The sequence below is a fragment of the Pelophylax lessonae genome (genome assembly GCF_965119305.1).
Source record: "Pelophylax lessonae genome assembly, chromosome: 6".
NCBI classification, from domain to species: domain Eukaryota; kingdom Metazoa; phylum Chordata; class Amphibia; order Anura; family Ranidae; genus Pelophylax; species Pelophylax lessonae.
The window spans coordinates 19,365,644-19,390,375 of record NC_138773.1 but is presented as its reverse complement, the minus strand read 5'-3'; the positions used below and the strand labels follow the sequence as shown (position 1 = coordinate 19,390,375).

At 45.6% G+C, this 24,732-nt stretch overlaps 1 protein-coding gene across 1 annotated transcript in view; it reads right to left on the bottom strand.

Moving 5' to 3' along the window:
• Positions 1 to 24,732, bottom strand: part of LOC309557634 (uncharacterized protein) — a gene marked incomplete at both ends in the record, with an annotated part of 47,535 nt that overhangs the window by 6,298 nt on the left and 16,505 nt on the right. Inside the window, 2 exons of the mRNA XM_082260423.1 lie at positions 517 to 705; positions 20,829 to 21,075. Coding sequence (XP_082116549.1) covers positions 517 to 705; positions 20,829 to 21,075 — 436 coding nt within the window. The remainder of the gene's footprint in view (positions 1 to 516; positions 706 to 20,828; positions 21,076 to 24,732) is intronic.

The window sequence follows — 24,732 nt, the reverse complement described above, 5'->3', positions numbered from 1 at the left end:
CCCTGGCTGCGTTGGCGACCTCTTCCTCCTCCTCCTCTGCCTTGGCCTTGTGCTTCCACTGTGCCCCCGCTGTCATGTGGGAATGCCAGAAGCAGCGCGTCTACCAGAGTAAATCTAATTTAAAGTCTTCCCAATTTCTTTACCCAATCACTATGCAAATTGGATGTGGGTTTCTCCGCGTCCAACTAGAATGGCAGGAGAGTGTGACTGCCTCGCAATGGAGCGGGTTCACACATCTCCGGGGCGGCCGCGGAGCTCAAAGCAGAATGGTCCTCTGCGTCTTTGGCTCTGTTTCCGGTCTGAATTCAGGCAAAAAATCCAACCTAATTCGGACTTAAAACGGTGAATGAGGACACAACGGACCCCCTTTTGTACCCCGCGCCGCACATAGTGTGAACCCAGCCTTAGGGGCTTTTCTTGGACCCTGTAGATATTTATCTAAAATGAATCATTATTCTGTATCAATGCCATAATCCTGTTTAGTTCTTATACGGTCTAATAATTTTTCAAGCTAACCTATGGGCACAGGTTCCGTCTGGATTTTCAGATTGAGGTGTTGCGTGTAGATATCTTCCTCCAGTCTGCTAAAGAGGAAGAGATGTCTACTTTGTATTCCAATAGAGCTCAGGGTCTGTAGAATCCACCTCTTCCCTTCTTCACTGCTGTCCTTCACATTAAGAATCACCACTATCAGGGGTCTCAGTCCTGTGCAAAATACAAAGAGCAGAAAACAAAGATGACAACAGAACTTAACCATACAAGGATTTTTTCTGTCTCTTTTTATTTCTTCCATATCCATCTTCTGTTTTCTGTTAAGGACAACTAGTCCAAACGTATCTACACTAAGTGACTTATGTATCTACACCACCTCCCAGACTTCAGTAAATGCTAAATCATTGTTCAGGGCTGCCATTAAAAATTGTGGGGCATCATTGAGCCTGCCTGAAAGACTCCCTCCATCATTGAGCCTGCCTGAAAGACTCCCCCCTTCATTGAGCCTGCCTGAAAGACTCCCCCCATCATTGAGCCTGCCTGAAAGACTCCCTCCATCATTGAGCCTGCCTGAAAGACTCCCTCCATTATTGAGCCTGCCTGAAAGACTCTCCCCATCATTGAGCCTGCCTGAAAGACTCCCTCCATCATTGAGCCTGCCTGAAAGACTCCCCCCATCATTGAGCCTGCCTGAAAGACTCCCTCCATCATTGAGCCTGCCTGAAAGACTCCCTCCATTATTGAGCCTGCCTGAAAGACTCTCCCCATCATTGAGCCTGCCTGAAAGACTCCCTCCATCATTGAGCCTGCCTGAAAGACTCTCTCCATCATTGAGCCTGCCTGAAAGACTCTCTCCATCATTGAGCCTGCCTGAAAGACTCCCTCCATCATTGAGCCTGCCTGAAAGACTCCCCCCATCATTGAGCCTGCCTGAAAGACTCCCCCCATCATTGAGCCTGCCTGAAAGACTCCCTCCATCATTGAGCCTGCCTTAAAGACTCCCTCCATCATTGAGCCTGCCTGAAAGACTCCCTCCATCATTGAGCCTGCCTGAAAGACTCCCCCCATCATTGAGCCTGCCTGAAAGACTCCCCCCCCCCATCATTGAGACTGCCTGAAAGACTCCCCCCATCATTGAGCCTGCCTGAAAGACTCCCCCTATCATTGAGCCTGACTGAAAGACTCCCCCATCATTGAGCCTGCCTGAAAGACTCCCCCATCATTGAGCCTGCCTGAAAGACTCCCCCCATCATTGAGCCTGCCTGAAAGTCTCCCCCCATCATTGAGCCTGCCTGAAAGACTCCCCCCATCATTGAGCCTGCCTGAAAGACTCCCCCCATCATTGAGCCTGCCTGAAAGACTCCCCCATCATTGAGCCTGCCTGAAAGACTCCCCCCATCATTGAGCCTGCCTGAAAGACTCCCCCCTTCTAGCCTAACCCGATCCATTCTAGCCCCTCAGCATGGATCCCCAGTACATATATAAATTACCCCCTTCCATTGTAACCCCTCAGTATGGATCCCCAGTACATATATAGATTACCCCCTCCCATTCTAACCCCTCAATATGGATTCCCAGTACATATATAGATTACCCCCTCCCATTCTAACCCCTCAATATGGATCCCCAGTACAGAACCCCTCAGACACCCCCCTCCCAGTATAGCCTCTTAGTAGAGACCTCCCAGTGAAGACCCAATCAATACAAACACCCAGCAATTACACATACAATCCAATGAGAACACCAAACAAACATCCAAAAGACCAATAGAATTTAATGGTAAAATTGATTCATAACTAGTGTTGAGCGAACACGGACTGTATTATTCGTGTTCGTACCGAATAATTGGATTTTTTGTACCCGAACACGGACACGGACACTTTACTGTATGTTCGGGTAAAAATCCGTGTTCGGTCGTTTTATTTCCGGGTTTTGCATGCTTTGGCGCTCTTTTCATGGCGGGCTTTCAACAGCCAATCAACAATCGTTTAACTGGTGTGCCTTAAGCCATCCCAGCCATGCCTGCAAATGTCTCAGTAGCTGTGATTGGCCGTCTGAAGCATGTGACCAAGTCTTTATAAGTTCGAGGCAGCCGCAGCGGCGTCATTATGCTGCTTAGATTCAGGGACAGAGCACACATCAACGTGCTGGCTGCTGATTAGGGAAAGATAGGCAGGAAAAAACCATTTGTGTCCGGATAGAATTGAGGGACAGGTCGGAGTGTTTAGGCAGGGCGAGTTGTAGGCATTTTAGGGATAGAGTCTGCTGAATTATAGGGTCAGTGTCTTCTACAAACTACAATCGATATTGCTGTGTGGGGGGTGGGGTGAATCTGCACTCAATCCTGATCTACGATCTCTTCTCAATCCTGTTAGGGACAGAGTCTGCTGAATTTTAGGGAAACTGTGTTCTACAAACTACAATCGATATTGCTGTGTGGTGTGGGATTGGAGATAGGCAGGTGTCAGTGATCCACATCCATTTTTCTGTGTGTGAGCTGCAGTGAACACAATCTTTTTGGGCTGCAGTGAACACAATCTTTTTGGGCTGCAGTGAACACAATCTTTTTGGGCTGCAGTGAACACAATCTTTTTGGGCTGCAGTGAACACAATCTTTTTGGGGTGCAGTGAACAAAATCTTTTTGGGGTGCAGTGAACACAATCCTTTTTGGTGTGCAGTGAACACAATCTTTGTGGGGTGCAGTGAACAAAATCCTTTGTGGGGTGCAGTGAACACAATCTTTTTGGGGTGCAGTGAACAAAATCCTTTTTGGGGTGCAGTGAACAACATCCTTTTTGGGGTGCAGTGAACACAATCTTTTTGGGGTGCAGTGAACAAAATCCTTTGTGGGGTGCAGTGAACACAATCTTTTTGGGGTGGAGTGAACAACATCCTTTTTGGGGTGCAGTGAACAAAATCCTTTTTGGGGTGCAGTGAACAAAATCATTTTTGGGGTGCAGTGAACACAATCTTTTTGGGGTGCAGTGAACACAATCTTTGTGGGGTGCAGTGAACACAATCTTTTTGGGGTGGAGTGAACAACATCCTTTTTGGGGTGCAGTGAACAACATCCTTTTTGGGGTGCAGTGAACACAATCTTTTTGGGGTGCAGTGAACACAATCTTTGTGGGGTACAGTGAACAGAATCTTTGTGGGGTGCAGTGAACACAATCTTTGGGGGGTACAGTGAACACAATCTTTGTGAGGTGCAGTGAACTCAATCTTTGTGGGGTACAGTGAACACAATCTCATACTTCTGAAGGTTTGAGGGTGCTGCCTGTTCCATACTCCCCCTACTCCTCATCTAGCCTTTTAGGGGTACAAACAATAGTAATTGGGGCCTAGTGTGGTTGTGTACGTGTGATATACATACACTTTTTTGGGATCATATTTTCTATTCCGCTATTTAATCAAAAACCTTTGGGGATCAGTTAAATTGGGGGATAGTCTGTGTTGGTACGTGTGAGAGAGATCCACCTTTCCAAGTTGTTGGGGTTCATCTCATACTTCTGAAGGTTTGAGGGTGCTGCCTGTTCCATACTCCCCCTACTCCTAGCCTTTTAGGGGTACAAACAATAGTAATTGGGGCCTAGTGTGGTTGTGTACGTGTGATATACATACACTTTTTTGGGATCATATTTTCTATTCCGCTATTTAATCAAAAACCTTTGGGGATCAGTTAAATTGGGGGATAGTCTGTGTTGGTACGTGTGAGAGAGATCCACCTTTCCAAGTTGTTGGGGTTCATCTCATACTTCTGAAGGTTTGAGGGTGCTGCCTGTTCCATACTCCCCCTACTCCTAGCCTTTTAGGGGTACAAACAATAGTAATTGGGGCCTAGTGTGGTTGTGTACGTGTGATATACATACACTTTTTTTGGATCATATTTTCTATTCCGCTATTTAATCAAAAACCTTTGGGGATCAGTTAAATTGGGGGATAGTCTGTGTTGGTACGTGTGAGAGAGATCCACCTTTCCAAGTTGTTGGGGTTCATCTCATACTTCTGAAGGTTTGAGGGTGCTGCCTGTTCCATACTCCCCCTACTCCTCATCTAGCCTTTTAGGGGTACAAACAATAGTAATTGGGGCCCAGTGTGGTTGTGTACGTGTGATATACATACACTTTTTTGGGATCATATTTTCTATTCCGCTATTTAATCAAAAACCTTTGGGGATCAGTTAAATTGGGGGATAGTCTGTGTCGGTACGTGTGAGAGAGATCCACCTTTCCAAGTTGTTGGGGTTCATCTCATACTTCTGAAGGTTTGAGGGTGCTGCCTGTTCCATACCCCCCCTACTCCTCATCTAGCCTTTTAGGGGTACAAACAATAGTAATTGGGGCCTAGTGTGGTTGTGTACGTGCGAGATACATACACTTTTTTTGATCATATTTCCTATTCCGCTATTCAATAAAAACCTTTGAGGATCAATTGAATTGCGGGATAGTCTGTGTCGGTACGTGTGAGAGAGATCCACCTTTCCAAGTTGTTGGGGTTCATCTCATACTTCTGAAGGTTTGAGGGTGCTGCCTGTTCCATACTCCCCCTACTCCTCATCTAGCCTTTTAGGGGTACAAACAATAGTAATTGGGGCCTAGTGTGGTTGTGTACGTGTGATATACATACACTTTTTTTGGATCATATTTTCTATTCCGCTATTTAATCAAAAACCTTTGGGGATCAGTTAAATTGGGGGATAGTCTGTGTTGGTACGTGTGAGAGAGATCCACCTTTCCAAGTTGTTGGGGTTCATCTCATACTTCTGAAGGTTTGAGGGTGCTGCCTGTTCCATACTCCCCCTACTCCTCATCTAGCCTTTTAGGGGTACAAACAATAGTAATTGGGGCCCAGTGTGGTTGTGTACGTGTGATATACATACACTTTTTTGGGATCATATTTTCTATTCCGCTATTTAATCAAAAACCTTTGGGGATCAGTTCAATTGGGGGATAGTCTGTGTCGGTACGTGTGAGAGAGATCCACCTTTCCAAGTTGTTGGGGTTCATCTCATACTTCTGAAGGTTTGAGGGTGCTGCCTGTTCCATACCCCCCCTACTCCTCATCTAGCCTTTTAGGGGTACAAACAATAGTAATTGGGGCCTAGTGTGGTTGTGTACGTGCGAGATACATACACTTTTTTTGATCATATTTCCTATTCCGCTATTCAATAAAAACCTTTGAGGATCAATTGAATTGTGGGATAGTCTGTGTCGGTACGTGTGAGAGAGATCCACCTTTCCAAGTTGTTGGGGTTCATCTCATACTTCTGAAGGTTTGAGGGTGCTGCCTGTTCCATACTCCCCCTACTCCTCATCTAGCCTTTTAGGGGTACAAACAATAGTAATTGGGGCCTAGTGTGGTTGTGTACGTGTGATATACATACACTTTTTTTGGATCATATTTTCTATTCCGCTATTTAATCAAAAACCTTTGGGGATCAGTTAAATTGGGGGATAGTCTGTGTTGGTACGTGTGAGAGAGATCCACCTTTCCAAGTTGTTGGGGTTCATCTCATACTTCTGAAGGTTTGAGGGTGCTGCCTGTTCCATACTCCCCCTACTCCTCATCTAGCCTTTTAGGGGTACAAACAATAGTAATTGGGGCCCAGTGTGGTTGTGTACGTGTGATATACATACACTTTTTTGGGATCATATTTTCTATTCCGCTATTTAATCAAAAACCTTTGGGGATCAGTTAAATTGGGGGATAGTCTGTGTCGGTACGTGTGAGAGAGATCCACCTTTCCAAGTTGTTGGGGTTCATCTCATACTTCTGAAGGTTTGAGGGTGCTGCCTGTTCCATACCCCCCCTACTCCTCATCTAGCCTTTTAGGGGTACAAACAATAGTAATTGGGGCCTAGTGTGGTTGTGTACGTGCGAGATACATACACTTTTTTTGATCATATTTCCTATTCCGCTATTCAATAAAAACCTTTGAGGATCAATTGAATTGCGGGATAGTCTGTGTCGGTACGTGTGAGAGAGATCCACCTTTCCAAGTTGTTGGGGTTCATCTCATACTTCTGAAGGTTTGAGGGTGCTGCCTGTTCCATACTCCCCCTACTCCTCATCTAGCCTTTTAGGGGTACAAACAATAGTAATTGGGGCCTAGTGTGGTTGTGTACGTGTGATATACATACACTTTTTTTGGATCATATTTTCTATTCCGCTATTTAATCAAAAACCTTTGGGGATCAGTTAAATTGGGGGATAGTCTGTGTTGGTACGTGTGAGAGAGATCCACCTTTCCAAGTTGTTGGGGTTCATCTCATACTTCTGAAGGTTTGAGGGTGCTGCCTGTTCCATACTCCCCCTACTCCTCATCTAGCCTTTTAGGGGTACAAACAATAGTAATTGGGGCCCAGTGTGGTTGTGTACGTGTGATATACATACACTTTTTTGGGATCATATTTTCTATTCCGCTATTTAATCAAAAACCTTTGGGGATCAGTTAAATTGGGGGATAGTCTGTGTCGGTACGTGTGAGAGAGATCCAGCTTTCCAAGTTGTTGGGGTTCATCTCATACTTCTGAAGGTTTGAGGGTGCTGCCTGTTCCATACCCCCCCTACTCCTCATCTAGCCTTTTAGGGGTACAAACAATAGTAATTGGGGCCTAGTGTGGTTGTGTACGTGCGAGATACATACACTTTTTTTGATCATATTTCCTATTCCGCTATTCAATAAAAACCTTTGGGGATCAGTTAAATTGGGGGATAGTCTGTGTTGGTACGTGTGAGAGAGATCCACCTTTCCAAGTTGTTGGGGTTCATCTCATACTTCTGAAGGTTTGAGGGTGCTGCCTGTTCCATACTCCCCCTACTCCTCATCTAGCCTTTTAGGGGTACAAACAATAGTAATTGGGGCCCAGTGTGGTTGTGTACGTGTGATATACATACACTTTTTTGGGATCATATTTTCTATTCCGCTATTTAATCAAAAACCTTTGGGGATCAGTTAAATTGGGGGATAGTCTGTGTCGGTACGTGTGAGAGAGATCCACCTTTCCAAGTTGTTGGGGTTCATCTCATACTTCTGAAGGTTTGAGGGTGCTGCCTGTTCCATACCCCCCCTACTCCTCATCTAGCCTTTTAGGGGTACAAACAATAGTAATTGGGGCCTAGTGTGGTTGTGTACGTGTGATATACATACACTTTTTTTGGATCATATTTTCTATTCCGCTATTTAATCAAAAACCTTTGGGGATCAGTTAAATTGGGGGATAGTCTGTGTCGGTACGTGTGAGAGAGATCCACCTTTCCAAGTTGTTGGGGTTCATCTCATACTTCTGAAGGTTTGAGGGTGCTGCCTGTTCCATACCCCCCCTACTCCTCATCTAGCCTTTTAGGGGTACAAACAATAGTAATTGGGGCCTAGTGTGGTTGTGTACGTGCGAGATACATACACTTTTTTTGATCATATTTCCTATTCCGCTATTCAATAAAAACCTTTGAGGATCAATTGAATTGCGGGATAGTCTGTGTCGGTACGTGTGAGAGAGATCCACCTTTCCAAGTTGTTGGGGTTCATCTCATACTTCTGAAGGTTTGAGGGTGCTGCCTGTTCCATACTCCCCCTACTCCTCATCTAGCCTTTTAGGGGTACAAACAATAGTAATTGGGGCCCAGTGTGGTTGTGTACGTGTGATATACATACACTTTTTTTGGATCATATTTTCTATTCCGCTATTTAATTTAACTGGGCCTCCATGCGAGACCTGTGTGCCTTGTTGCGCTGTTTTGAGTACTCCACCAACATGGCCAGTGGCAATGACGCCGTTCTCAGCTTAACTATCCCACTTCTATGCCTCCTTGAAAAAACAATTCGGGCGATGATGGAAGAGGATGTGGCACAGGATGAGGAGGAGGAGGAGGATGAAGAGGTAACATTTCCAAGGCTTTCAGGGCAGTCATTCGCAAGGGGCTCCGAGGGTGGGTTCCTGCACACGCAAACGCCAGGGACGCAATTGTCCAGCAGGGGCACAGTTCTGGAGGATGAGGAGGATGAGGAGGAGGAGGAGCTGGAGGAGGAGATGGAACCATGTTCACAGCAGGGTGGCACCCAGGCCAGCTCATGGCCATCACTGGTGCGTGGCTGGGGGGATACAGAGGACACGGACGATACACCTCCCACAGAGGACAGCCTTTCGTTGCCTCTGGGCAGCCTGGCACACATGAGCGATTACATGCTGCAGTGTCTCCACAACGACCGCCGAGTTGCCCACATTCTAACTTGTGCTGATTACTGGGTGGCCACGCTGCTGGATCCCCGTTACAAGGACAACGTACCGTCCTTAATTCACTCACTGGAGCGCGATCGCAAGATGCGCGAGTACAAGCGCACGCTGGTAGACGCCATGCTGCTGGCATTCCCATCTGACAGCGGGGCCACAGTGGAAGCACAAGGCAGAGGAGGAGGAGGAGGAGGTCGCCAACGCAACCAGGGCACCGCCAGCACCTCAGAAGGCAGGGTTAGCATGGCCGAAATGTGGAAAAGCTTTGTCAGCACGCCACAACAAACAGCAGCACCAGCAGCTCAGATGGAACGTCTTAGCAGGAGGCAGCATTTTACCAACATGGTGGAGCAGTATGTGTGCACACGCCTACATGTAGTGAATGACGGGTCTGCCCCCTTCAACTTCTGGGTCTCCAAATTGGGCACATGGCTTGAGCTTGCCCTTTACGCCTTGGAGGTGCTGGCGTGCCCTGCAGCCAGTGTATTATCTGAACGGGTATTTAGCACGGCTGGGGGCGTTATAACAGACAAGCGCAGCCGCCTGTCCAGAGACAATGTGGACAAGCTCACGTTCATTAAAATGAACCAGGCATGGATCCCACGGGACTTTTCCGTACCTTATGCAGAATAGCAATGGATACCGACCTTACCCACCCATTGTTCCATTTTTGCTCTTTCTCACTCTTTTGGGGTGTACCCTCATTTAAAATTTTTGAAAAGAAGCAGTGTTGGCTACCTCGTCCTCCTCCTCAGGGCCAGATTAATGTAGGGGCTATTGGAGCTGCAGCTCCAGGCCCCTACCTTTTATATAGGCCCCGGGTTGGCCATATTCACTGTTACCGCTCTTCTGTCACTTGTAAACACAGAAGTCTGGCTTCTATGCTCGCTTCCCCAGGCAGCACCCTCAGAACCTCCCCACACAGCGTGGAGGAGGGACAGTTGGCGATGCATGGATGTGTTTATGGGCTTCAGAGACAGCATCCCATGTTGAATTAGGCATGCATGGCTGCACCCTTCCTCCTCTGGGTGCATGGCAAGGCACGGCCCTTAAGGCCCTTCAAAATCCTCAGCACCAAGCCCATGATGCTGTTAATCCGGCCCTGGTCCTCCTCCACCGCCGCTTCCACCTACACCGCCCATAGGTGTGCGCAGCCTATTGCATTAAGGTGTGCACCCCAAAGTTGAAATACACATGCATGTGTTTGCCAGCAGGGAGAGTAATGTATCGGGGCCATGTACCTGTAGGCAAGGAGAAATAGAGCAGAGCAGGTCCCAGGGAGATCTTTCCCATCTCCTCACTGGCAATGCTATGTGCCCTAGGTGATTAGGGTGTGCCCAGGCACACCCAGCACACCCTGTGCGCACGCCTATGTCACCGCCACATCCACCACCACCTCAACCTCCCTCCTACTCCATATGGGCCTCGTCCTTCAGAGATGAAGAAGAACATTGTTTTATTTTTCTGTTTTTTTTTTGTTGTTTTAAGTTATTTCCCTATCCACATTTGTTTGCAGAGCACTTGCCATGCTCTTAATTACGTTTTGCTGCCATTTGCAGCACTCTAGCCCTTTCCTTTGGTGTTTTTGAGCCATTTTAGTGCCTTAAAGTTCGGGTCCCCATTGACTTCAATGGGGTTCGGTGTCCGGGAAAAGTTCGGTAAAAGTCCGGGACACGGACCCGGACTTTTTTTTAAAGTTCGGCCGAACCCGTCGAACACGGACATCTAGGTGTTCGATCAACCCTATTCATAACATAATAAATCCAACCCATTTTGGGGGCAAAACAGATCAGAGCTACAAAACAAGTACAAATACAAAGGTACCCTTTGACTTTCAAATTCATTACTTTTTACATGTATCATCATTTTTCATATTTATGCCTTTTGAGCTTTGATTTTTCTAAAATTTGCACTTGTTTGGTAGCTTTGATGAAGAGGGATTGTGTTTGGCCCCAAAATGCATTGCATTTAGTCTGCTATGAATCAATTTTATCAGGAAATGACAGTACCTTTCACTCTTGGATGTTTGTTTGGCACTCTTATAGGATTGCATGTGTGTGGATTCTCAACCCTGGATCCTTTCCAATTTTTTCTAAGGGTGGTCCCCATTTTGTGGAGTGCTGCCTGAACCAGAACCCAGTGCCAGTGATGATTTCAGTGACCCTTAGAAAATCCAAATCTAACACCCTGTTTGTTTCTGTGTCAGGACCACCTAATTACAGACCACCGTCCTAGTCTAACCCTTTAGTACAGACTCCCTTAGTACATAAATCCCCAATACAGTCCCCCCATACAGACCCCCCTGTACAGGCACTCCTCAGTACTGACTCCCCCAGTACAGACATTCTCCAGTACAGATCCCCTGTTAAGACTCCTCTACTGAAGATCTGCTTGCTAGTCCACCACAGTTCAGAGTAAGGGAAGTCCTCTCCTTAGCTCTGTCATGTGACCGGAGCCAAGGAGGGGCCTTCCCTTGGCTCTGAACTGCCCACATTAGATTGCATACAGCACAGCTTCTACTTGTCTGACAGCAACAAAAAAATAAACATGTCAGGCAGCCATCTGGCTGGCACCCCCAGAGTTCCAGTGCCTAGTGCAGGCAACACCTCCTAAGTGTGCCATTGCCTGACCCCCATCAGCTCAGCAGTACAGACCAGAGATAGAGAGGGGACTATTTACTAGTTTTTGGGATCAGGTGGAGTAAACTCTTCCTGCTTCAGAATTTGACAATTAAATTAAATTCTGGCCTTCCCCAACAGATTGATAGAAAAGAAGTCCAGAACTTTAATTAAATTGTCAGGAGCCCCAGTTTGGGGGGCGGGGTACTCTACTTGCTCCCGAAAATTAGTAAATAGCCCCTTCCCTTTACCCGGCCCCTGCTGTTGAACTGATGGGGCCTGGGCATCTTTTATTTAGTTCCTAAAAGCCACAGCCTCTGAAATTACCATGCACACAAGCAAAAGATATTTGAAGAACCCCTCTGCAACCTGGGCCAACTTCTGAACTGATGGAGCCAGGGCCTCATACAGAAGGACAAGCTCTTCTCTCTTATCAGCCGCCAAGTTCCAAGTCCAAATATTGTGACCCAACACGGAATGAAGAACTTCAATTGGGTCCTTTTCTTTTTTTATATCCTTCAACCCTTATGAATCACCACATGTTTGTAAATATACACACTCAGTCCAGGAATCGGACCCCTAGTTATAGGAAGAACATAAAGAGCTTTGTTCTCCTAGGTATTCTGTATAGCAGGATCCATTAGTATCCTCTCTGCTCTTTATGTGGATTCTGGTTTTGCTCCAAACCATTCACCAATAACTGTGAAATTGCCAAAGTAAAAAAAATCCTAGTGCAGTATTTATTGATTATAAATCAAAAACATAATTGCATTATAGCCTAATGTTTATAGCTTAACCTCCCTGGCGGTATGATTATGTCAGGAATTATGTACCAAAAGCGGTACAATTGTTTTCATGGAAATTTGGCGTTATGTATTATAGGCCTACAATTCTTAGTAATTACTGACTTAAACCTGACCAAAACAAGACTCTAGTAGACATCCCAGATGTGATAAATTTGAAACACAAACGCATGAATTATAATCTAATCAATAATATTATTTAATATATAATATATATAATAAAATTATATTATTGATTAGATTATAATTCATGCATTATATATTATATATAGATATATGTGTGTGTGTATATATATATATATATATATATATATATATACACACACATATATATATATAACGCATGAATTATAATTGAATCAATAATATAATTTTATATATATATATATGTGTGTGTGTGCATATATATATATATATATATATATATATATATATATATATATATATACACACATATATATATGCATATATATATATATATATATATATATATATATATATGCATATATATATATATATATATATATATATATATATATATATATATATATATATATATATATATATATATATAATATAAAATGTGTTATGTGTTTGTGTTTTGTGCAACATTTTTTTTTTTTTTTTTGAATTTCCCTCCCTAGTTCCGCTCCCATGCAGCATTGCTGCTGCAGGGAACGGAACTAGGAAGTCATCACACCGACGGAGGACGGAGGAGCGGCGGGACTCTCGGCTGGCGGTCACAGCAATGAGAGATCATCGCTGGATCGCCAGGAGAAGGTAAGAGAACACCGCTGCGCTCTCTGCACATCTACCCCGAGCGTGACTCGGGGTTACCGCTCCTGATAGAAAAAATCAACCCCGAGTCACGCTCGGGATCACCGATTTTCCCCCTTAATGACCAGGCCATATTTTGCAATTCGGCACTGCGTTACTTTAACGGACGATTGCACGGTCGTGCGACGCTGTACCCAAATAAAATTGATGTCCTTTTTTTCCCACAAATAGAGCTTTCTTTTGGTGGTATTTGATCACCTCTGTTTTTGCGCTATAAACAAAAAAAAGCGACAATTCTGAAGAAAAAAAAAAAAAAAACAACATTTTTCCCATTCTGCTATATTATGACATTCTCAAAAGAAAAAAAGAAAAATCCAAATTTTTTAACATTTTAGGCCAATTTGTTTTCTGCTACATATTTTTGGTAAAAAAATTGCAATAAGCGTATTTTGATTGGTTATCGCGTCTACTAACTACGGGAAAGATTTATGTCTTTCTTATTGTTTTTTTTTTTTTTTTTACTAGTAATGGCGGTGATCTGCGATTTTTAGGGGGACTGTGACATTGCAGCGGACAGATTGGACCCCTGACTAACATTTTTGACACTTTGGGGGGGACCAGTGACATTACTACAGTAATCAGTGCTAAAAATATGCACTGTTACTGTAATAATGACTAGTGATGTCGCGAACCTAAATTTCGCCGTTCGCGAACGGCGAACGCGAACATCGACAAATGTTTGCGAACCGGCGATCCGGGCGAACCGCCATAGACTTCAATAGGCAGGCGAATTTTAAAACACACAGGGACTCTTTCTGGCCACAATAGTGATGGAAAAGTTGTTTCAAGGGGACTAACACCTGGACTGTGGCATGCCGGAGGGGGATCCATGGCAAAACTACCATGGAAAATTACGTAGTTGACGCAGAGTCGGGTTTTGATCCATAAAGGGCAGAAATCACCTAACATTCCTAAATTGTTTGGAATAACGTGCTTTAAAACATCCAGTGTGTGAATACGATCAGGTATGATGTTGTATCGGTCAAGTAGTGTAAGGGTTACGCCCGCTTCACAGTGACAGACCAAACTCTGACAGACCCAACTCCCCGTTTAACAGTCAGTCAGTCAGTCCATTTACACAACCGCAAACTCCCCATTTGCACAAGGTTGGATACCAAGCTAGCCATGTCCCGTTCCTTGTCCTCACTGACATCATTGAAGGTCTCTTCCTCCACCCAGCCGCGTACAACACCAAGGGTCCCCGAAAGGTGACAACAAGCCCCCTGGGACGCCTGCTGTGGCTGGTATTCCACCTCCTCAAAGCCACCTTCCTCCTCTGACTTCTCTTCTTCAGACTCCTCTCTCTGCGTTGCCACAGGTCCAGCAATTGACAACGACAAGGCTGCTTCTGGTGGTGATGGGGACCACAACTCTTCCTCTTCATGCTCATCTACAGCCTGATCCAGTACTCTTCGCAGGGCACGCTCCAGAAAAAACGCATATGGGATGAGGTCGATGATGTTGCCTTGGGTTCGACTGACCACCAGGTTTGTCCCCTCTTCAAAAGGACGCATGAGCCTACAGCCATTGTTCATGAGCATTCAGTAACGTGGCCAAAAAATACCCAGCTCCGCAGAAAGAATGAAAGAAAATGAATATTTTTTCTATGAAAAATTATCCCGCGGATCGCTTTTGGTCTGTTCACAATGAAGCAACGACCTTATCATCTGGGGTGTGCCAACACACTCCTAGAGGTGATCGCTTCATTGTGATACGCAAGCCCCTTCACCACGACAAGGTAACGATCACAAAGGGGAATTGACACATGTATGTGCCTTTTTTTTTTTGTTTTTTTGCAGCCACAGTGTAGCACCAGAGGCCAGAAAAATTAGGCATGTACACATGCATGAAAAAGTAGGTATTGTTGCAGCCTGAAAAATTGAGGTTTTCAAGGCAGAAAGTGCACTAAAACATTGCAGCTTGAACCGTAGTTGGTGGCGGAGACGTCACGTAAGTCATCCGGCATGCAGAGAATGATTAAATACAGCAGCGTGTGGACCATTTTTAGCCCAAGGCATCTCAGTCATCACCAGGCCTTTTTTAGTCAAATGCATCCCCCACTGTCAGTCCCTTCGGGATCCATGCCTCATTCATCTTAATAAACGTGAGGTAATCAAGACTTTTTTGACCTAGGCGACTTCTCTTCTCAGTGACAATACCTCCTGCTGCGCTGAAGGTCCTTTCTGACAGCACACTTGAAGCGGGGCAGGCCAGAAGTTCAATGGCAAATTGGGATAGCTCAGGCCACAGGTCAAGCCTGCACATCCAGTAGTCAAGGGGTTCATCGCTCCTCAGAGTGTCGATATCTGCAGTTAAGGCAAGGTAGTCTGCTACCTGTCGGTCGAGTCGTTCTCTGAGGGTGGACCCAGAAGGGCTGTGGCGATGCGTAGGACTAAAAAAGCTCCGCATGTCCTCCATCAACAAGACGTCTGTAAAGCGTCCTGTCCTTGCCGGCGTGGTTGTGGTGGTAGGAGGAGGATTACTTTCACCTCTTCCCCTGTTGGATTCCCGTTGTGCTGTGACATCACCCTTATATGCTGTGTAAAGCATACTTTTCAATTTATTTTGTAGCTGCTGCATCCTTTGCGCCTGCCGGTAATTAGGTAACATATCAGAGACTTTCTGCTTATACCGGGGGTCTAGTAGCGTGGCCACCCAGTACAGGTCATTCTCCTTCAGCCTTTTTATACGAGGGTCCCTCAACAGGCATGACAGCATGAAAGACCCCATTTGCACAAGGTTGGATGCCGAGCTACTCATGTCCAATTCCTCGTCCTCACTGATGTCATTGAAGGTGTGTTCTTCCCCCCAGCCACGTAAAACACCACGGGTACCAGATAGGTGACAACGAGCACCCTGGGATGCCTGCTGTGGTTGGTGTTCCTCCTCCTCAAAGCCACATTCCTCCTCTTCCTCAGACTCCTCTTCCAGTGTTGCCGCAGGTCCAGCAAGCGATGGTAAGGCTGTTTCTGGTGGTGATGGTGACCACAACTCTTCCTCTTCCTCTTCACGCTCATCTACGGCCTGATCCAGCACTCTTGGCAGGGCACGCTCCAGGAAGAAAACATATGGGATGATGTCGCTGATGGTGCCTTCGGTGCGACTGACTAGGTTTGTCACCTCCTCAAAAGGACGCATGAGCCTACAGGCATTGCGCATGAGCGTCCAGTAACGTGGCAAAAAAATACCCAGCTCCGCAGAGGCTGTCCTAGCACCCCGGTCATACAAATACTCGTTGACCGCTTTTTCTTGTTGGAGCAGGCGGTCGAACATTAGCAGTGTTGAATTCCAACGTGTCGGGCTGTCGCAAATCAAGCGCCTCACTGGCATGTTGTTTCGCCGCTGAACATCTGCAAAGTGCGCCATGGCCGTGTAGGAACGCCTGAAATGGCCACACACCTTCCTGGCCTGCTTGAGGACGTCCTGTAAGCCTGGGTACTTCTGCACAAAGCGTTGTACAATCAGATTCAACACATGTGCCATGCATGGCACATGTGTCAACTTGCCCAAATTCAATGCCGCCAACAAATTGCTTCCGTTGTCACACACCACTTTGCCGATCTCCAGTTGGTGCGGGGTCAGCCACTGATCCACCTGTGCGTTCAGGGCGGACAGTAGTGCTGGTCCGGTGTGACTCTCTGCTTTCAGGCAAGTCAACCCCAAGACAGCGTGACACTGTCGTATCCGGCATGTGGAATAGCCCCTGGGGAGCTGGGGGGGTGCAGTTGGTGTGGAGCAAGATGCAACAGCAGAAGAGGACTCAGCCGAGGAGGTTAGCAAAGAGGATGGAGTAGGAGGAGTAGAGGAGGTGGCAGCAGGCCTGCCTGCAAGTCGTGGCGGTGTCACCAACTCCTCTGCAGCAGAGCCACGCATTCCATGCTTGGCAGCTGCCAGCAGGTTTACCCAATGCGCAGTGTAAGTGATATACCTGCCCTGACCGTGCTTTGCAGACCAGCTATCAGTGGTCAGATGGACCCTTGCCCCAACACTGTGTGCCAGACGTGACATGATTTCATTTTCCACAATAGAGTACAGGTTGGGGATTGCCTTTTGTGAAAAATAATTTCGGCCGGGTACCTTCCACTGCGGTGTCCCAATAGCGACAAATTTTTTTGAAGGCCTCAGACTCCACCAGCTTGTATGGTAAAAGCTGTTGGGCTAAGAGTTCCGACAAGCCAGCTGTCAGATGCCGGGCAAGGGGGTGACTCTGTGAGATTGGCTTCTTACGCTCAAACATTTCCTTGACAGACACCTGACTGTGGGCAGATGAGCAGGAACTGCTGAAGGTGAGAGGCGGAGGGGCGGGTTGTTGATAGGGGGCATGGAGGACAGCAGTGGTTGACGTGGCTGAAGATGCTGGACCAGGAGGAGGATGGTGGCTTTCAGTTTGTGTGCTGCTTTTACTCATGTGTTGATCCCATAGGCGTTTGTGATGTGAGATCATGTGCCTTCGCAAAGCAGTTGTACCTAGGTGGGTGTTGGACTTCCCACGACTTAGTTTCTTTTGGCACAGGTTACAAATGGCATCTCTGATATCAGAGGCAGACACACAAAAAAAATGCCACACTGCTGAGCTTTGCAAGGACGGCATTCTGGTGGTGGCAACAGCTTGCGTTGATTGGCGTGCTGTCTGGCTGACCCCGGGTGCCGAATCTACATGCTGTCTGACTGCGCCACTAGCTCCTTGCTATGACCTCCTCCCCCTGCTTCCAACTCGTCTCCTCCTCCTCTCTGTCTCCCCATCTGAACTTTCCCCCTCTTCTTCTGCTCTTCGAGCAGGCAACCCAGGTGACATCCACGGACACATCGTCATCATCAGCCGCTTCACTTGACAACTCAGCAAAGGCAGCAGCAGCAGGTACAACATCATCATCATCATCACAATGTACGTCCATGTGTATAATGCTGCCTGACTGAGACATATCCCCGTTATCTACATCCTCTGGCATTAATAGTTGCGCATCACTTATTTCTTTCAACTGATGTGAAAATAACTCCTCTGACGGATCAAGTGAAGCGGCTGTGGTGCTAGTGTTGGTGGTGGTGCCGGCGGGCTGGCGAGTGGTAAATTGAGAGGTGCCCGAAGCTGAGCTGGAGGAGGATGGTGCATTAAGGTTCCGAGCGGAAGCTGTAGACGATTGGGTGTCCTGTGTAAGCCAGTCAACTATGTCCTCAGAATTTTTTGAGTTCAGGGTCTGTGGTGGCCTCTGAACACTGGGCATTATTCTAGGGCCTAAGGAAATCACAGCACCACGACCACGACGGCCCTTGCGGGGTGGCCTGCCTCTGCCTGTCATTTTTTTTTTTTAATGTGTTGGACTATGAGTGCAAGGTGCTGTGCCACCCTATAGGAGTGTTGGGCAGTGGGTACAGTACACTCTGTGGACCTGACAGTCACTGGCACCCAGGCAACTGCAATTATAAAAAAATATATATATTTTTAATTTGCAAGCTGCTGTGCCACCATATATATCAGTGGTGGGTGGGCACGCAGTGGCACTGCAGTGGGCACAGTACACTCTGTGGACCTGACAGTCACTGGCAGCCCAGGCAACTGCAATAATAAAAAATATTTTTTTTTAAATTTGCAACAAGATGCTGTGCCACCGTATATATATCAGTGGTGGGCAGTGCACTGCAGTGGGTACAGTACACTCTGTGGACCTGACACAGCACTCACTGCAATTATGACAGAGGAAAAAAAAAATATTTTTTAAAATGCACGGTACTGTGCCTGTGCCACCCGAAATGAGTGTGGTGTGCACACAGTACAGTCTGTGGTGGGTCTGTCTCACACACAGCGGGCAGGCAACTGCAGTGTACAATATATACAATATATATATATAAAAAGAAAAAACTCAATTACCAGCCCTTAAAAGGGCTTTTGGGGACACTAGATATATATATATATATATATATATAAAATTACACAAATACCAGCCCTTAGAAGGGCCTTATGGGGTGCTGTCAGGAATAGGATGCTGTCCTTACAGCAGTAGTGGACCAAGAACACTGACTAGCAAGACCAGGAACACTGACAACTGTCCCTAGCTATTAACAGCAGCAGCACTTTCCCTGCTCTCAGTAACACAGAAATGATCTAAGATGGATGCTGCCCTTGCTTATTTATAGGAGGTGGGAGGGTGTGGGAGGGAGGTATGCTGATTGGCTGGAAATGTGCCTGCTGACTGTGAAGCTCAGGGTCAAAGTTTGCCTCAATGATGTATTATAGGGGGCGGACCGAACATCGCATATGTTCGCCCGCAGCGGCGAACGCGAACATGCTAAGTTCGCCGGGAACTGTCCGCCGGCGAACAGTTCGGTACACCTCTAATAATGACACTGGCAGGGAAGGGGTTAACATTTTAGGTGATCAAGGGGTTAAATGTGAGCCTAGGGGAGTGATTCTAACTGTGGGGGGCGTGGCTTGTGAAATGACCATAGAGACATGTGATCCTATATAGAAGGATCACATGAGCTCTGTGATCATTCCAGGGATAAGGATGGTTGGATGTGTTTACAACAGCTGCCCGTCCTTCTCTCTCAGCGGGGAACAATCGAGGGTGTCAGGTGGCAATCAGAGCCGCCTGCCCGCTGCATCTGCTTCCCCGCTGCTGAGTGGGGGAAGGAGCGAGCCGCCGGTGGCGCGCGCCCGCCCACTAGCTGCCTGCGCGCGACCGACATAGGTCTATGTCGGTTCGCGCAGGAGAGCCACCTTGTCGCAGTAAAAAGGCGGCGGGTGGTCGGGAAGCGGTTAATCTTAACAAATATCTTTGTAAACTGAATCTTACAATATGTTACATGTTTTTTTCGGGTGGAGTCATACGTCATCACGTCACTTCCGGGTTTTGGAGCTAGGGCCGTGGAACGCGGAAGCTTCCCGGCTCCCTTTCTACTGATCGCGGACAGCCAAACTGTGAGTTACTACCCCCAATTTTTGGTTTGGCATTGTATACCACACTAAGGGGCCCCCCCCTCTCTCTTTCTGTTTCTGAGGACCAACAAAGAGTGAGGTTGTGGAAAAGGATCCCCTGAACACTTGTATCGGTCCCATTACTTAAACAGGTTGTATATAAAAGGCGACACCAAGTGGTCACACTGGTGATTGCATCCTTAACCTCTTTGTTTTCAAACACTGGCTTGTATCACTGCACATTTTCTCCGTCCACAAGGGAAAGTTTGAAGCGGTGGCATTCATTTATTTATATAAGCTTTGATCATATGAACTTGTATCATCACTATTACTGGCACATCACGCTGTACACCAACAGGCATTTGTTTTAATTCACGATCTTTTTATTGGTATTTATAATAATTTTTTTTCCATGAATTCATGACAATCATCACTGGTTTACCACGTCATTTAACAGCAGCTGGTCACTCTTTAATAAATTTCACTGGTTTGCATATTGGTCTTTTTATTTATTTATTTGCACCAGCACTTCTCACTCCTGTATGGATAATTGTCAAAGGTCAAATATTCACTGTGTCCTCTGACTACCAAACACTCGAGCACTTTATATAATATCACTATTTATTTATTTATTCTATTTTTCTGAGCATTTTATGAACATAATCACTATTTATATTTTTATATATTTATTCTGTCTGGCACATTATCACTTATAAGGTAGCGCCGTATCAACCTCTGCACTTTCCTCATAGGTCTATGTCGGTTTGCGCAGGAGAGCCACCTTGTCGCAGTAAAAAGGCGGCGGGTGGTCGGGAAGCGGTAAATCTTAACAAATATCTTTGTAAACTGAATCTTGCAATATGTTACATGTTTTTTTTCTAGTCTCAGGTAATTGTGGTTTTATAAGTCCTTAATGGTCTATGTGGCTCTTACCCATAAGTATCTCCACCGCCTCTCTCCATGGAGGTGACACAATGTTGGTCCAGTTTCGCTTATTACAAAGGCAGATGCAGAAAGTGTACTTGGAGGCGTCCTCTTTTATGTTCTTTTTGCCTTTAAATGTGATGCATTCCAACTTCCTAATTCGATCATTAAAAAGATTAGATCTCAACACTTCTTCCAGCCATCCGGGGTTCATCTCCTCCGAACAAAAGATCCCAACCTTGTGTCCTGATTTCTTCTGAACACGAGAAGAAGAGTTTATATCATGTTTTAGGGAACACAATGGTTAGAAATGTGTATAAAATAATAGAAGATGTACAGTAGCTGGAAAACTCCACATTTTTATACAAAATACAGACAGAATTAGATAAATTATGAAAATATTTTTTACCCTAGATATTCTTCTCTGGAGCCGTCTGGGCTTCTGGTGGTGACCTGGTAGAATACATGACACTATAAATGAACCCCTTAATCATGAAGGTCAAAACAAATCTTAAAGCATGACTACAGTTTTGCAACTTTGGTATATTTATTATTGCAACTACCACATTAAGACCACCTGCCTCAAATTTACTGCAGCAGGCAGCCTCTCCTGTGCTAACCAATGTAGCCCTACGTCGGTTTGCGTGCGAGGTGCTGGGGGGCGAACGTGCGCACCCGCCCCCACTAGGCGTGCCAATCCACGGGACCGGCGGCCGCGATTGCTGCCAGACACCCGCGATCGCTCCCCGCTGAGGGAGAAGAACGGTCTGCTGTTGTAAACACAGCCGACCGTTCTTCTCTCTGGAATGATCACAGAGCGCCTGTGATCCTTCTATATAGGAACACAGGTCTCTATGATCATTTCACAAGCCCACCCCCCCCACAGTTAGAAAACACTCCCCTAGGCTCACGCTTAACCCTTTGATCACCCCTAGGATAACCCCTTCCCTGCCAATGTCATTAATACAGTAACAGTGCATATTTTTATAAACGGTTAGCTGCGCACATATATCATCCAAAACAGTGACATGTGTATAAGTGATCAATCAAATAATCAAATACGTGAACAATAAAATTCCAAAACACCGCCACCAAAAAAATTCACGTATTTGATTATTTGATTGATCACTTATACACATGTCACTGTTTTTGATGATATATGTGCGCAGCTAACCGTTTATATCATTTTTGCACTATTATTTTTCAGTTATATTTATTTAAGTGTAAAATAGTATAGATAGCTACCAGGTAATTGGTTACCATAATCCCGTCATAAATTGAAAGAGAAACCCCCTTAGGTTTGTGGGACTTTAAGGGTAACAGTAAAGGCTCTCATAATCTTCCCTTTCCCCCTCTCTCCCTTTTCCCTTTCAATCTCTGGGAGTAGGTTTCCTCTCTAGGAGTATCCTGGACTAGCAAGAGGCTTTCCAGGACCTCTTTAGGGCAACATGTGGTCGCAGATGCTAATAATACTTTTTTCATGTATAAAAAACTTTTCATTGTAAAATGTTTATATATATTCTGTTTCTTGGAACTTACATTTAACCATGTATTTCAGGAACATATGCAGACTCCCTGAGGAAGATTTATGTACTAAAACAAACAGTTTGAAACGCGTTGGACTCTGCTATGTACCTACAACTGTATTGTATCATTCATGCTTTTTTTCGAGTCTATGACTTAAACATGTACAGTTTATGATGATTGTCTGTTACAACCACAACCTTACAAAATAAAAAATTTTATAATTATTTCACGTTAAAACTTCTCTTATGAGAGCCTTTACTGTTACCCTTAAAGTCCCACAAACCTAAGGGGGTTTCTCTTTCATATTTATTTAAGTTGCAGCACCGTGATCTATCTATCATCTTTTTCGCGTTTGCTCATATATTGATTTCACATTATATATTGATATCAATATTATTTGTGGAGTAATATTGCTTTTGAGCGTGAGAGCTCCCACTATTTAAGTGGATATTTTTAGCACTGATTACTGTAGTAATGTCACTGGTACCCCAAAAAAGTAAAAAATGTCAGTTAGGGGTTCGATCTGTCCGTCGCAATGTCCCAGTCCCACAAAAAACCGAAGATCACAGCCATTGCTAGTAAAAAATAAATAAATAAATAAAATGACATAAATCTTTCCCCTAGTGAGTAGACAAGATAACTTTTGCGCAAACCAATCAAAATACGCTTATTTCGATTTTTGTTTATCAAAAATATGTAGCAGAATACAAATTGGCCAAAAAGGATGAAAAATTTTGATTTTTGATTTTTGGAGGAATGTTATATAGCAGAACGTGAAAAATATATATTTTTTTTTTTTCAGAATTGTCGCTCTTTTTTTGTTTATAGCGCAAAAAATAAAAATCGCACAGGTGATCAAATACCACCAAAAGAAAGCTCTATATGTGGGGAAAAAAGGACATCAATTTTATTTGGGTACAGCATCGCACGACCGCACAATTTTCTGTTAAAATAACGCAGTGCCGAATCGCAAAAAATGGCCTGGTCATTAAGGGGGCAAATCCTTCCGGTCCTGTTTGACGAAGCTGAAAATTGGGAGATCCGAGTAGAGAGTGAAGAAAAGTTTTGCTTTTGACTGTTGGCGATTGTTTGTGGTTGCAATTGTTTTAGTTTCTTCTTTGGGATCTTTGCTAGCATCTTTTTAAAACACCTTTTCTGTCACTTTTTAAATTGCATTTTTGATCTTTCCTTCCTTCAGCCCTCGTTCACACTGAGGGCGGGTTTGAAGTCGTGGGAGTTCAGCTGAACTCGCACAATTTCAAACCAGCATTTCAATCCAACTTCGGGGGCGATTTGAGAGACATCTGTGCGGGTTCATGCACAGATGTCTATTGAAATCGCCCCCAAAGTTGTGCAGAAATGGTGCCGTTGCCGGCAATAAACTCCGATTTGGCATGCGATTTGACATGTCAAATCACATGTCAATTTGGCCCGATGTGAACAGGGGCTCAGTCTGCTACTTAAGGGGAGGGGATATTTGGCCACAGGTGCTACAGGTATTATATAAATTTCTGCAGAACCAGTGGCGGCTGGTGCTCCATGGGCCGTGGGGGGGGGCGTCAGATGGACCACACCAGCCCGCACACCATGCCCCCCCCACCCCGGGACCACACCAACTCCAACCCACACACCATACCCCCCCCCAATCGCTGGCTTACTCACCCTGGACTGACATGTGGAGGGCAGGCAGTGGTGGCGGCGGCTTCCCCCTCAGTCCCCTCTGTTGGTCGGGCTTCCCCTGTGTCTCCTCCATCCTCCTCCTCGACCAATAGCATGATTTCTTCTTTCGGCCAATCGGGAAATGGGTCTCAGGACCCACTTCCTGATTGGCCAGGAGGAAAATCCGTATGACAATAGGGAATATTCATTCGCTATTGGCACACCACTGGGTGGGCTCAGGGCGCAGTGCTCTGTGCCCCGAGCCCACCCTTTTTAGAAGCATATTAGAGCCTCTGGCTCTAATCACATGCTTAAAAAAGCATTAGATTAGGGGGCCGGATGCATGGATAGGGGTGGGCGGCGCCCCTGCTCCCCCAATAGATGGGCCGCCACTGTGCAAAACTCACTCTGAGCTTGCTCACTCTTTGCTTGTTGGAACATTGACTAAGTGGTGAGTTAAAAATTAGAGTTTAAAACAGGAGATTATAACAGGAGTCTTCTAACCTGTAAGTAACATCTGAAATTTCCTGTTAGAAATATTAATATTGTAACTGGAATTATAAGTGCTAGCAAGATTAAAGGTTTTGTACAGTACATAGTGTGCCGCATGTATACAATAATGGGGCAACAGCTCCAAGCTGGATATTGCTGTGACAGATATGAGCAGGTTGTCCCTCTGGAAGCTCACATTATAGATCTAAAGGAGCAAATTGCAACACTGGGCAAG